The sequence below is a fragment of the Drosophila guanche genome, unplaced genomic scaffold (genome assembly GCF_900245975.1).
Source record: "Drosophila guanche unplaced genomic scaffold, DGUA_6, whole genome shotgun sequence".
Lineage (NCBI taxonomy): Eukaryota > Metazoa > Arthropoda > Insecta > Diptera > Drosophilidae > Drosophila > Drosophila guanche.
Genome location: NW_022995756.1, coordinates 606,988 through 621,545, shown reverse-complemented (window position 1 = coordinate 621,545; position 14,558 = coordinate 606,988). Strand labels below are relative to the sequence as shown.

The 14,558-nt window shown below is 45.1% G+C and overlaps 2 protein-coding genes across 2 annotated transcripts; both read left to right on the top strand.

Moving 5' to 3' along the window:
* The first annotated feature begins 105 nt into the window (after positions 1–105).
* Positions 106–724, top strand: LOC117590105 (drosulfakinins). The gene has a single exon (XM_034282452.1). It carries the CDS (start codon positions 121–123, stop codon positions 553–555), a length of 435 nt encoding a protein of 144 aa, XP_034138343.1. The 5' UTR covers positions 106–120; the 3' UTR covers positions 556–724.
* A 439-nt stretch (positions 725–1,163) lies between these two features.
* On the top strand, positions 1,164–11,483 carry LOC117590104 (beta-mannosidase-like). Its single transcript, XM_034282451.1, has 10 exons — positions 1,164–1,462; positions 1,714–1,857; positions 1,916–2,435; positions 2,491–2,578; positions 2,632–2,806; positions 2,857–2,967; positions 3,032–3,517; positions 3,589–4,226; positions 10,952–11,134; positions 11,197–11,483. Exons 1-10 carry the CDS (start codon positions 1,339–1,341, stop codon positions 11,467–11,469), a joined length of 2,742 nt encoding a protein of 913 aa, XP_034138342.1. The 5' UTR covers positions 1,164–1,338; the 3' UTR covers positions 11,470–11,483.
* The last annotated feature ends 3,075 nt before the right edge of the window (positions 11,484–14,558 follow it).

Genomic DNA, 14,558 nt, shown 5'->3' with positions numbered 1-14,558 from the left:
CGGAATATTAAAAACAGGAAGGGAGGTTGGGAGACTTGGGATAAATGCTGACAAAGGATTTTCTATAAAAAGAAGATGTTTCTGATGCAGTGGACCAGTCGACCAAGGGCAAAGCCGAGAATGGGACAAAAGAGCTGCGCGCATTTTGCCACCTTGGCGATGCCATTCTGGGCCTTAACATTTTATCTTCTGGTGGTGGTGCCCGTACCGTCCCAGACAGCCAGCCAGCCAGCCAGCTTGGAGGTCGTCAAGGAGGAACGGCGACTGCAAGACTTCGATCCCAAAATGGCAGCAAACGCGGCAAACTCAGACGGACTGTCGTTGGCACGCTTCAGCAGCAGACGGCACCAGAGATCCATTGGACTAGGATTCGGGCACCGGGGAGCGATTATCTCCCGGCCAGTAATACCCATCGAACTGGACTTGCTGATGGACAACGAGGACGATCAAAGGACGATGCCAAAGCGCTTTGATGACTATGGTCACATGCGGTTCGGAAAGCGGGGAGGGGACGACCAGTTCGATGATTACGGTCACATGCGCTTCGGACGGTAAACGCAACTGCAACAGCAACTGCAACAGCAACTGCAACTTTTGGCTATGGGTCAGAGGTACCCGAGGTGTTTGCTTTTGTAAATATTAACTTAAACAATGATATGCCCGATACAACATTAACGATAGTCAAAGAAAGATACCTTTAATAAATATGCGCATTCCCAAAATGGACACACTATCGCAACTACAACTGCAACTGCAACTGCAACTGGAACTTTTGGCTATGGGTCAGAGGTACCAGTATTGTCTGCTTTTGTAAATATTAACTTAAACAATGATATAAACAGATGATACAACATTAACGATAGTCACAACATTCACACACGCATTCCCAAAATGGACACACTCACCCACAGATTTCATTTACTTGCTGGTCAGGAAATTATGGCACTACATAACTACACTGCATTATCGACTATTCATGTATTGAGATCCAATTGTTTTAGTGGGATGTCACGAGAGTCCCCTCCACAGTGACAACTCTGCAGGCAGCCATGGGTTATCGTTACCCCTTCAGAGCGCAATCGAACTGCCATCTGATTTATTCCCCACACCCAGTCGAACCGATAAGCTCGTCAATATGGGGCTGGAGACCACAAATGACTGGCTGTAGGTTCTCAGTCTGAAAAGCAAGCCCAGAGGTCGTGGAAGCATAGAAGCGTCGAGTGCAGAGCCCCAAAAAAACCGAAGCACCAGAGATAAGATTTTAACTAGAGCCCAATAAATAAGCGCGAATAAGATGTTAATCGGCTCAATACTCGCTTGTACAGAAACGAATTAAGAATGCTCCGGATTTTGTACCTGTACCCCTGTTGCGTTCTGCTAATCGCGCTCCACCGTCCGCTGGATGCTAAAACTGTGCTCGTGGAGGAGCTCACAAAGTGGACACTGAGGAACGAGACCTCTTGTGAGTAAGAGTATACACGTAAATGATTAAAGTGTCCCATGTCATTGCGATTGATTCATCATGGCCTCCCGGGAGTGTTTGCACTTGTGATAAGATTAAAGTGGCATCGTCTGTGTTTAGTCTCTGCTGGCAGGCAGCCAATTTGCGCTAATTAATTGGTTGTAAATACCTACTGCTTTCGATGGCACTGTGATTCGCATGCCAACTCTTTGTTTACTAACAGTACCTGCCCCGTCCCATTGTAATTTCAGCACTAAGGATCGACGTAGCCCGGGTTCCAAGCGGGGTATATACGGCGCTGAGGGATACTTATGGAGACCTGCTGGAAATGGAGAACAACGTGGCCCTCAGCTGGATAGCCAACCGAACGTGGATTTACAGCACCACCTTCGACAGTGGGTAAATGGTTCGCTTCTCCATGTTTCCACTCTGACTCTGAACATCGATCTGCAGGCGACGAAATCGGTCACGACAATTTGGTGAACCTCACGCTTCACGGTGTCGATACCGTGTCCAGGGTGAGGCTGAACGGTGAGTTGATCGGCGAAACGGACAACATGTTCGTCCGTTACTCGTTCGCCATTGGGCACTTGCTCCTGCCCAGTCCCAGCCAGAACACCCTGGAGATCGAGCTGCTTTCGCCACTTCAGGAGGCCCAAAGACGCGCCCAGAAACTGGAGGAAGAGGGCTACGCCATCGCTCCTTCCAACTGTCCAGTGGCGCAGGGCTATGTCGAATGCCATTGCAACATGCTGCGCAAAATGCAAATGAGCTTCGGCGGCGAGTGGAACCCGGCAGCCCTTTCGTCCGGCATATGGAAGCCAGTGGCCATCGAGTACTACAAGGTGGCTATTCTCCGCGACGTTGATGTGGCCATCAACCGCAATGAAACCCACTGGACGATGGACTGTCGGGCCTTTCTCAGCTCACCTGCCTCGGAGAACTTCTACGCCAAGCTCGTGGTGTATGCCAGGTATTCAGAGCTAACTAGAATTTTTCTTTGGACAATTGCAATATGAACCTTACAGTGAGCTCTTGGATGAACCACTTGTTCTGGACCATCAAGAGGTGAACTACGCATACGCCGTTCTAGAGTTCAAAATACACATTCCCCAGGTACATGGCAAGAAAAGTAATCCATTCAAATGATTGAGGTTGATTCACCCTAGGACCGAGTCACTCTGTGGTGGCCAAATGGCTATGGCCAGCAACGACTCTACCCGGTGCTGTTTTCAGTGAAGTGCTTCCCAAACGAAGAGGGCCCCAACCTGAGCTCCCGCACCGAGTCGCAGAAGCTTTTGAAGATCGGATTTCGCACCATAGAGTTGGTGGAGGACATGGACAGTGAGTTGGGTTCATTTTGCAAGTTCCATTCTTGATCGTCTCTTGTGTAGACAGCGGCAGAACCTTTTTCTTTCGAGTGAACGGCCATCCAATCTTCATGAAGGGTGCGAACTATGTGCCTGCTAATACACTGCCAGAACTGTCCGCAGAGGCGGATACGGGTGAGTACCATCCAATAACAGACACAGACCAAGAACTTGGCTAATCACAAATTGCAATTCACAGTGCAGCACTTGCTGAAGTCGGCCCACGACGTCCACATGAACATGATCCGCGTGTGGGGAGGCGGTCTCTACGAGTCGGAGACATTCTACAACTTGGCAGACTATTACGGCCTCCTAGTATGGCAGGACATGACATTCTCCAAGGCCGCCTACCCCGTCACGGACGATTTTGTGGCTTCTGTTTGCCTCGAGACAAGGCAGAATGCACAACGGCTCTCGTACCATCCCAGTCTCGCGATGATTGTGACGAACAACGAGATCGAGCTCTTCCTGGTGAAGAATCGCTCGGATCTCGGCGAAAATGCAGCACGCCTTGAGAAGGACTATCAGGCTCTATTTATGGGCACGCTCAGGCACGAGCTGAGTATTATTTCCCGCAATGATTTCAGCCCTCGTCCTGGCCCCATGATATCCACGCCATCGCTGGGTATTGCAGAGTCTGGAAAGGAGCTGGCCGTAGATCCACAGCAACCCAATTTCGGCGACAGTAAGCAATATCCGCTGCCACCCATGACAACTTCTATCACCTATCGCCTATTATTTCTGTTCTCACCGTAGTCCACTTCTGGGACGACGACAAGGACGGATTCGACTCGGACACCTACCCGCACGCTCGGTTCGTATCCGAATTCGGATATGCCAGTCTGCCCGTGCTCTCCAGCTGGCAGCGAGCGTTGGGTAACGTCTCAGATGTCTCCAACGAAAGCGTAGCTGCCCTGATCCGAAGTCACCAGCACGATCCCAAGGGATTCATACCGATACTTAAGCTGATTGCCCTACAGTTGCCATTCATGCTTCACAGCTGGGATGAGAACATTGAGGAGTTCATTTACTTCAGCCAGGTCGCACAGGCAATGACCTCCAAGACGGCCGTCGATTTCTTCCGAACCCTGCGCACCGACAACCAGACAATGGGCGCCCTAATATGGCAACTGAATGACGTGTGGGTGGCCCCCACGTGGTCGTGCATCGACTTCTATGGCAACTATAAGATGGTCTACTACTGGGCCAAGGACTTTTTGGCCCCGACTAGAGTGATTGCCTTGTACGACAAGAGCTCCGACAGCCTCAATGTGACGCTCACAAGGGAGGACTACGTGGAGCACCCGGACACGCGCCTATACCACGTCCAAATCAACACATATCTCTGGACAGACTTTATTGCCAAGAAAACTATAGCCCGTGCCTTCGCTCTGGTGTGTATATTCAGCAATTGAGTTAACTCCCCATTCAGTATGGTTTTTATCTGTTCTCGCTTCTTCGCACTCATATCCTATCCCCTTAAAGATTTCAAATTGTATGCATCCATCCTTCATGGATTATTATGATCCCTTAGTCTATTTTTTCAGTGCTGTCCTCAACCTCTGTGTCACTTATCAGCTAAACCCCTTTCATAGCTCCCTGTTATCCGTATCTCGTAATGTTGATTTCACTGCCATCATTAGCCTCATTTGCATTTCTGTCCCGTCCCGCCCGACTTGGCATTACTTTCCTCTTCGTTTTTTTTTTTTTTTTTCTTCTGGACGTTGATATGCAATGACTGCACCATCAAGTGGCCCATGCGACACCAAGCCAAAGCCTGTTACGCGCGAAACCTATCAGAACGCAGCCCTCCTCCCGCCCAACCGACCGAGGGGCGCTGCCGCATGACGCGCGGCGCGATTAACCGAACCGGTCGCGAGCATGCAGGAAAGATAGATGTTAGGCTAATATTCGAGGAAAATTAGAGCTAATCATAACTAGACTAAGCTAAGCTATAGCTAAGCAAGCAGAAATTACCAAAATCAGAAACAAGACAAAACTAAAATGAAACTAACTACGGGAGAGGTAGGCTAGTATAAGAGATTTAAGAAGAGGAAGGGAGTTAGTTGAGGATATAATGTGGTAGAGGGAATTATAATCCGAGCATAAAACCCTAAAGGGTTCGTGTGAGGCATAATTCGATCTACATAGTGGAAGGAACAAAGGAATAAAGTTTCTAGTGGGTCTAATGGGAATCGTAAAGTTTATGCGGCTCAGCAAGTCAGGGCTGTCTACATCCCCCTTGATCAAGTTGTGCATAAAAATTACACCAAGCATTTTTCTACGACTAACTAAGGATGGAAGATTTATTAAAAGAAGTCTACTACGGTAGGATGGCAGTCTCACAGTTGCATCCCAGTTGAGGCCCCGTAGGGCAAATAATAAAAAGTTTTTCTGTACTGATTCAATACGGTCCTGATGTATGTTGTACTGAGGGCACCATACACATGAGCCGTATTCTAAAATCGGACGAACAAGCGAGATATAGAGAGTCTTCGTTATATAGGGGTCCTCAAATTCCTTTGACCACCTCTTTATAAACCCAAGCACACCCATGGCTTTATTTACCATGNAAAGCCTGTTACGCGCGGAACCTAGCAGAACGCAGCCCTCCTCCCGCCCAACCGACCGAGGGGCGCTGCCGCATGACGCGCGGCGCGATTAACCGAACCGGTCGCGAGCATGCAGGAAAGATAGATGTTAGGCTAATATTCGAGGAAAATTAGAGCTAATCATAACTAGACTAAGCTAAGCTATAGCTAAGCAAGCAGAAATTACCAAAATCAGAAACAAGACAAAACTAAAATGAAACTAACTACGGGAGAGGTAGGCTAGTATAAGAGATTTAAGAAGAGGAAGGGAGTTAGTTGAGGATATAATGTGGTAGAGGGAATTATAATCCGAGCATAAAACCCTAAAGGGTTCGTGTGAGGCATAATTCGATCTACATAGTGGAAGGAACAAAGGAATAAAGTTTCTAGTGGGTCTAATGGGAATCGTAAAGTTTATGCGGCTCAGCAAGTCAGGGCTGTCTACATCCCCCTTGATCAAGTTGTGCATAAAAATTACACCAAGCATTTTTCTACGACTAACTAAGGATGGAAGATTTATTAAAAGAAGTCTACTACGGTAGGATGGCAGTCTCACAGTCGCATCCCAGTTGAGGCCCCGTAGGGCAAATAATAAAAAGTTGTTCTGTACTGATTGATTCTGAGGGCACCATACACATGAGCCGTATTCTAAAATCGGACGAACAAGCGAGATATAGAGAGTCTTCGTTATATAGGGGTCCTCAAATTCCTTTGACCACCTCTTTATAAACCCAAGCACACCCATGGCTTTATTTACCATGGTAGAAATGTGTTCAGAAAACATTAACGTGGGGTCTAGTTTAACACATAGATCATCAACCAAGGTAATTCTCTCAAGAGAAGGGTGTAAGGAGCCAGGGAGGGGCTGGAGCGATAAAAAGTAATTACATTGCACTTCGAGGCATTAAGTTGTAACATATTTGCACAGCACCATGACTGAAAGCTATTGAGATCAGATTGCAAGCGAGAGTGAAATGAAATGTGCTTATACTGAACACAGAGTTTAACATTATCCGCATACATAAGTACTCGAGAATTTGTTAATACAGAATGCAGGTCATTAATAAAGAGTGTGAAAAGTAAGGGGCCTAAATGGCTACCCTGTGGTACTCCAGAAGTAACCATAACAGCTAAAGATAAGGAGTTTTTGAAAAGGACCCTTTGAGACCTAGAACACAGGTAGCTAGAAATCCATCTCAACAGATTGTGCGGAAACCCTAGAAGGTCGAGCTTTTGTGCAAGAAGAGAATGGTTTACGGAATCGAATGCCTTACTGAAGTCAGTGTAAATAACATCCGTCTGCAAGTTACTTTGGAAGCCTTTAATTACAAAGGAGGTGAACTCTAAAAGATTAGTGGTTGTTGATCGTCGCCGTATAAATCCGTGCTGAGCTGGAGATATAAGTGATTTGCAGAGATGCTGCAAGTGCGGAGTTAAAAGTTTCTCGAACATTTTTTATAACTTAGATATACCTCTATAGTTTTTAGCGTCAGACTTGCTACCTTTCTTATGGAGAGGAATTATAAAGGATTCCTTCCAGATGGGGGGAAAACTAGAAGAATGGATGGATAGAGTGAATAGTTTAAGCAAAGGTCCGCACAGAGACTCGGCACAGTACCTGAGTACACAGCCGGGAACTCCGACAGGGCCCGGTGAAATGACCGGCTTAACTAATTGAAATACATTAAGTCCTTCATTAAACAAAGGGCAGAAAATTCCATTCGACCTTGGTAAACTATATGGATACATATGACCTGGGTAGCTTTCCTGGGAATAGGTGGTTTGAAAAAATTGTGCAAAAAGATCGGCGATTGCCTGATCATTGTTTGGGGACATATTCAAAAATGATAGCGAGGATGGATGTGCGGACGTTCTACGCTCACTGTTTACAAAGTTGTAAAACTGTTTAGGGTCCTTTGAAAAACGTATCCTGCATCGAAGGAGGTAGTTCCTATAGCATTGAGCATTAAGAACAGTGAAATTTGACCGAGCTATTAAGTAATTAGAAAGAGAAGAGGGGGAACCAACTTCTTGAGATTTTTTAAATAGTCTTGATTTTAGATTTTCTAGACTGGATAACTCTTTGGTGAACCAAGGAGGTTTCGCAGATCTAGTCGGGCATGAAAGTGGGACACACGTGTCAAGTACATTGTAAAAAATGTTTGTGCCTTCAATGATGTCAGTGCACAAATACAGAGCGGACCAATAAAAATTTCGAATTAAGTTATTGAGCTTCGTAAACTCGGCTTTACGAAAGCAGCGGACGCGTTCAGATAGCCTACCCGCACGATCCGATACAGTAGGTCCAATATCTATCGACACTTCGAAAGTAGGATGATAGCAGTCTTCAGGTATAGTGAGCGGGAGTGCTCGTGTTAACAACGCTACGGTCGGATCCGAGACAAAGCACAGATCAAGCAATCGACCCAAGGAGTTTTTTACATGGTTGACTTGAGACAGGGACAGGTCTAATAAGCCATCAATAAACTCATGTCGTGACATGGGCACAAGGTTGTTTGACTCGTTAACCGAAGACCAGACAGTACCTGGCAGGTTGAAATCCCCAAGAACTATTAAATGGTCTTTATCTGATAGCGAGGAAGAAACAGTTTTTAAGTCAGAGAAATGCTGATCCGAAGACGGTGGAATATACGAGCAAGTGATATAAATAGACTGGCCGGGAAGAATCAGTCTAACACAGAGGAATTCCAGGTCTTGTGAGACCTGGACTATGAAAAGTTCCGACGTAAAGTTAGAGTTTACTGCAATCAGAACCCCTCCTCCACGTCGAGACGAACGATCATTCCTATAAATTGTGTACCGATCTGCCAAAACTTCGGAACTAAGAATGTCCGGCTTTAACCAGGTTTCGGTAAACACAATAACATGGGATGAAAATGTGAAACTATCCATAAAAAGAGTGCTCAGCTTACTACGTAAGCCGCGAGCATTTTGATAGGCTACAAAGAGGGATGTTAGTTTTTTGACTGCAAGGAATTGCATTGGGAAGAGGGGAATGGAGCAGAGGAGGAAGGACCACTGGCCTCACTACTAGGAAGAGTTATGGGGGGCCTATTTTTCTTCTTAGCCTTAAACTCTTTCACAACCAGGTGCTCTGGCCAAAATTTGGAAGAGCAAATGGTCCCGAAATGAGTTGGAGACACGCTAATCTTGAAAGAGGATATCTCCCTGGCATATGAGAAATTAAACTTCTCCACCTTTAAGCCAACGGCTTTTATTTTGCTTTGTATAAAAGCAGTTACATCATTAGATGTGAGGTCAGGGGCAAGCCGAGAGACAAAAACTTGCCGCTTTGGTGGGACTCCCACCAGAGGTTTTGGCACCACAGATCTGGTACCTGTGACGGCAATATCCGGTGGTCCGGGACGTTTATTAACTGGTGGGATCGAAATAGATGGGATGGGCTTTGGAACGGACTCGACAGACACGGACGCTACAGTACTAACTGGCTGCATGTTGTCCGAGATGATCGATTCGGAAGCCGAAACTAAATGACCAGCAGTTGTCGTTGCCCGCGGAGTAGCGAACGCAATTCGCTGCTGCACTATCGGAGTGGACGGAGACACTTGATAAGNGTAAAAACAATAACATGGGATGAAAATGTGAAACTATCCATAAAAAGAGTGCTCAGCTTACTACGTAAGCCGCGAGCATTTTGATAGGCTACAAAGAGGGATGTTAGTTTTTTGACTGCAAGGAATTGCAGTGGGAAGAGGGGAATGGAGCAGAGGAGGAAGGACCACTGGCCTCACTACTAGGAAGAGTTATGGGGGGCCTATTTTTCTTCTTAGCCTTAAACTCTTTCACAACCAGGTGCTCTGGCCAAAATTTGGAAGAGCAAATGGTCCCGAAATGAGTTGGAGACACGCTAATCTTGAAAGAGGATATCTCCCTGGCATATGAGAAATTAAACTTCTCCACCTTTAAGCCAACGGCTTTTATTTTGCTTTGTATAAAAGAAGTTACATCATTAGATGTGAGGTCAGGGGCAAGCCGAGAGACAAAAACTTGCCGCTTTGGTGGGACTCCCACCAGAGGTTTTGGCACCACAGATCTGGTACCTGTGACGGCAATATCCGGTGGTCCGGGACGTTTATTAACTGGTGGGATCGAAATGGATGGGCTTTGGAACGGACTCGACAGACACGGACGCTACAGTACTAACTGGCTGCATGTTCTCCGAGATGATCGATTCGGAAGCCGAAACTTGATCACCAGCAGTTGTCGTTGCCCTTGGAGTAGCGAACGAAATTAGCTGCTGCACTATCGGAGTGGACGGAGACAGTTGATCAGCAGCGAGCGGTCGAGGGACAGGCACTTGCAGATCACGAGGAGTGACTTTTTTGCGCCTAGGAGACTCATTCAGCACTTTAAAACTGCTGAATTGAGATTCCATGGCTAGAAGCCGATCGTACTGCTTTTTAAAGCCCACGGTCAGCTCCTTAAAGCCCTTTCGCGTCTGCCTCATAAACGTGACCATGTCATTCTCGATAGACCGACATGCCTCGCAACTGTAATGCAGACCATTACGCTTCGAAATTGCGTCACCCACGAGGCCTGAGAACCCAATACATTTTGCGTGCACTACGTTATCGCAGAGCCAGCAAGGGATGATCGGCTGGTAGTGGGTGATCTGCTTTTTGCAGGCCTTAGCGGAGCACACAACCAAGTATTCCATTATTTTATTATTTATTTTGAATATATAAATAAATAAAATAAATAAAAATTATTTTCACACAACAAGTAGCAATGGGACCAGTGTGCCGACCAATTGCTTAAAGAAAAGTTTAAAGCGGGATCGAAAACAGATGAGCGCAGAGAGGAGAGAAGAACAAGCGCAGCGGCAGCTAAAACAGTGAGCGCACGCCACTGCACAGAAAGTATTGAGAGCGAGAGAGGGAGAACAGTTACTCGAGCTATAGAGTGAAAGACAGAAGCGCAACTACAAGAGAGAGCGGTTAATAGTGAGGACGTACTTACAACAAGAAAAAGCACAAACACACAACTAACCGACGCACAAATGAATACGATTTTAATTTTAAACAAAATAATAGGCATGCACTCGCGTATTAAGATAGTTAAGAAAAGCGGCAAGCTATTCAATAATTATAGAAGAATTATTTCGAAATAAAACCCGGTGTTTATTCAAAATATAAAGGAAAATACGGAGCGCAAAACAAAAACACGTCTGGTCACTACAAAAGAGAACGCACGGTTTTCATCTCTGTTTCACTGACTACGATTCTTTCCTATGCCTTTGCCGTAACTATAATAGTTTTTGCCATATGTTATCATTCGATACTTGTTTTATTAGGGCCCAAGCATTGTTAATGAGTAATTTAATTGAATTAATTATTCTTTTGATAGGCTATGTGCTTTTCCCTGACCAAAACGGGGTCAGGCTAATAGCCATAGTCAGTTTTATTCCTATTTATATAATTAGGTGTTCCCATTAGTTTAACTGCACATAGCTTAGCCCTAAACATTAATAATATGCATCTCGACAGGGCTCTAATGAGCTGGAAGCACGACCAATCCCTCTGGATACTTTTCTGTATGAAAATCACTCGAAGGAAGAAATGTTCCTCGAGATTGTCCTGGAGGATAACTACGGTGGGACGTTGTCAAGAAATCACTTCTATCCGGTGCCTTTGAAGAACGTTAAAGGCATCGAAGATCCTGAATTGGCGGTGAGTGCGGATGCCATAAGAGTACTTTCATTCCGATCATGTATACATTTATTCCACAAAAGCTGGAAGTGGTAGGACCCGACTGCGGCACGGCCAAGCAGCCGTACACCAACAGTTTCAGCCTACGCATCACAGTGAAATCTCCAGCTCTGCTGGTGTACTTGGAACTCTCCCATCCCGACTATGTCAAGCAGAGACACCAGTTCTCGACGAACGGCTTTACCCAGACGGAACCCAGGAAAACTGTCCACCTGGAATTTGAAACCTCTTCCGAGTGCCTAAAGCTGACTAGCGAGCACATCAAAGTGCAAACTATGAATCAATATTTAATCTAAACACAACTTGCAGCTTAAATTGATTTTTAAAACAACCAGATCGGTGTAGGATCTCCCATTGTAGAAACTCCTCCTCGATCGCTCTTTAAATATAATCATTGAATCAAATGCCGATTTTAGCTTTATTATTTTTTTTTTTTATAGACTCTGTTTTTATTTATACCCAGTTCTCGAAGAGCTTAGAGCTCTGTACTCCATAAAATGTATATATTCTTGATCAGCATCAATTGCCATATCCGTCTTGTTAGTCAGATACTATAAAAGCTAGAGCAACTCAATTTTGCATCCAAATTTCTGTGACATTACCCTCAATCTAGATTGTTTTAAAAATTTGGCCAGGCTTCTTCCGGACGAAAATCTGTGGCGGAGGACAACAAACTGATACGGATGGTTTGTGTGAGAAGGCGTGTAAATGTAAAGACCAAATTGAAGCTGGTCAAATATTGAAGATTGGACACCTAATACATCTCCCAAAGTTCGTCCTCCTTGCAACATCTTCGTTCAATCAAACAACAAACAACAAGCAGCGGCAGGCAGACCAAAACACCTACGTGGCAAACACAAATCACAAAAAAAGCCATAAATCCAAATCCCATTTGTCAGCATTAGAAAATTATGCAGCACCAACAAAACGTTCGGGAGAGAGGAGGGAAGTACAGGTAGGGAGTACAAGACCCCTCCATCTGCAGGGATTCATAAATTAAATTACACGACAAGCGCAATAATAATAAAAACGATTTGAGGCCCACACGCAACCCGAAAAAAAGAGAAGAAAAAAGAGAGAAAAAATAACTAAGAGAAACCTGCACAAAGATTCATTAAAGATTTGCCCAAACAACAAGAAATAACAAATCAAGGAGCAAAAAAATAATAAAAGTATTAAAAGAGAACTGCAACCGTTTTTTATGCATGTAATCTATGGAGGGAACATGCACAATATGTCCAACCTGCAGAGGGGAAGGTAGAGCACAGCTGGGGGGAGAGGGTGTGGACAAGGCTAGCGGTGGGGAGCCAGCTCTTGCCATAGAAGCACACACACAAAATTCACAATTAAAATCAAAATAAATGATGATGATGATGGTTATGGTGCACCACCATGTGTTGCACGCATGCGCGGGCGCCATCATCAGCTGCCATCAGGGGCAGCCATCGTTGCTGGCTTATTGCCAAATTTGGTCAGGCGCAAAAGAGCCACAACACACACACAAGCGGAAGCCACCGGCAGCAGACACCGACTGTCGCAGAAGTGTCATACTCACTCGTACTCGCACTCGTACCTGTACATTGCAGAGCCATGGGAATCGCTGGCCAGCGAGTGGATGCCACAAATGTGCTTGCTGCGGCTAAAAGGTATGTGGTGTATGGTGTGTTGGCCAAATGACAAAAGTCTTAAAGCGAAGACCAACAGCAGATACAGCAGCAATTGCTGAGAATCAACTGAAGTAAATCAAACAATTGGCTTATGTCAGGTGAAGGGGCTGAGGGTGCTTCAGCAAATATGCATCATTGGAATGTTCTGCAGAGGATGAAAATGTGATGTATGCAGAACACATAAGTAAATAACTTCGGAAAAATGGCTGAAAACTGAATCTCGAGATTGTTTCATGAAGTAACCCCGGGCCCACCTTTCGTTGAGATTACTGCAAAACTGCGAGTCAACTCCCCGACATTCTGTTTTCCAAATTAACAAATCAAATGAAATGAAACTGACAAATAAATACAAAGAAATATGCTATAATATATGCACATGCATACATACATATGAGAGTTCTTAAATGTTCTATGTATATAAACTTTAAAAGTATACATTTAAATGCCAATAGGTAAATGTAATCCTAAGTGTATTTCTGTACTTTACATATGCATGAGAGATTGTTATTTGTTAGCTTGATGTTTAACTAAAGTGTTTAATGTACTCGTATTTCGTGTACAAGCAAGACTCGTCCTTTGGTATAGAGGCGATCTATGCATTGGGCAGATAGATAACCGATGTGTAGTACATTTTTAGACAAAAGATTACCAACGGATCTTTGTTTACAATGAAAGTGATGATAGAAAACAAAATACTAGCAATATAAATACAATATATGAAGGAATTTGATCAGATCTTAGTCAGAGTCGGGCAGCAGCCTAAACGACTTTAGTCCGAAAAGTTTTCGGGCATTATTCTTTCCTTTGATGTGTTTAACTTTTTAGTACCCTGAGTTGGTACAATTCATGTGATTTCTATACACCAAGCAGGAGTTACTTTTTCTGTAACTTCATAAGCACTCTCAGCTGGAAGTTAATTTCATTACTTATAATAACATGCCAGATTGTTGCACCTTAATTCTCACTCATATAGGGAGGTATGTATGTAAATTAACTTTATGTCGTTTTTGGTCCGAGCTGCGGTATGCGTTGCGTTGGCTCCGGCGGCAGCGATCGGGTTCCCGTGGCCCGCTCTTGTAGCGGGGGACGGTGGTTGCGGTTGGCAACTGAGTCTTCTACCGAAGATTATGTTGAGAGGGTAATTGCCCTCTATTTCGTTGGCCCTTAAGGCTCAACAATATGATTATATCAATACACGTTTTACGACTCGTGTCGGAGTTGATATGAACGCTCCGTTCATTTATTCGTCCAATTCTAAACTAACGCTTACTTCTAAACCTACACCGAAACCTAGCCGGCGAGCCGTCCGCGCTCACAAGAGATAAGAGCCGCCTACGCATAAACAAGATCATGCGATCGCTGGCGCCCAATCAGATAACAGAGCCGCCCGCTGCAACGGCATCTACTGCATCGGCGCCCTCCGTATCGGACTGGATAAGTTAGGGCGGCACATGATATTTCACATTTCTTGTGCGCTAAGTTAGGGTGTCCCATGTTATTGCTTATGTGTTAACTACTCCCCCCTTAAATCATCTCCGTCCTCGGCGATACCTATCTCTCTGATGACCTTTTGCAACTTGATTGAGGAGTTCCTTCGACTCCAGCATTGATGCAACAGGATAAGGCCACAGAGCTTGAGGCTGACCGCAATGAACCAGGTCTTGGGTGACCCACCGGACGTCATGTCGCTTCTATGTTTTTGGCTGCCCCTTACATTG

Coding starts and splice junctions, on each gene's coding strand:
- LOC117590105 (XM_034282452.1), top strand. CDS start 121: ATGGGACAAAAGAGCTGCGCGCATTTTGCCACCTTGGCGATGCCATTC.
- LOC117590104 (XM_034282451.1), top strand. CDS start 1,339: ATGCTCCGGATTTTGTACCTGTACCCCTGTTGCGTTCTGCTAATCGCG. Junction 1,858..1,915: donor TTACAGCACCACCTTCGACA/GTGGGTAAATGG, acceptor ATCGATCTGCAG/GCGACGAAATCGGTCACGAC. Junction 3,518..3,588: donor GCAACCCAATTTCGGCGACA/GTAAGCAATATC, acceptor TTCTCACCGTAG/TCCACTTCTGGGACGACGAC.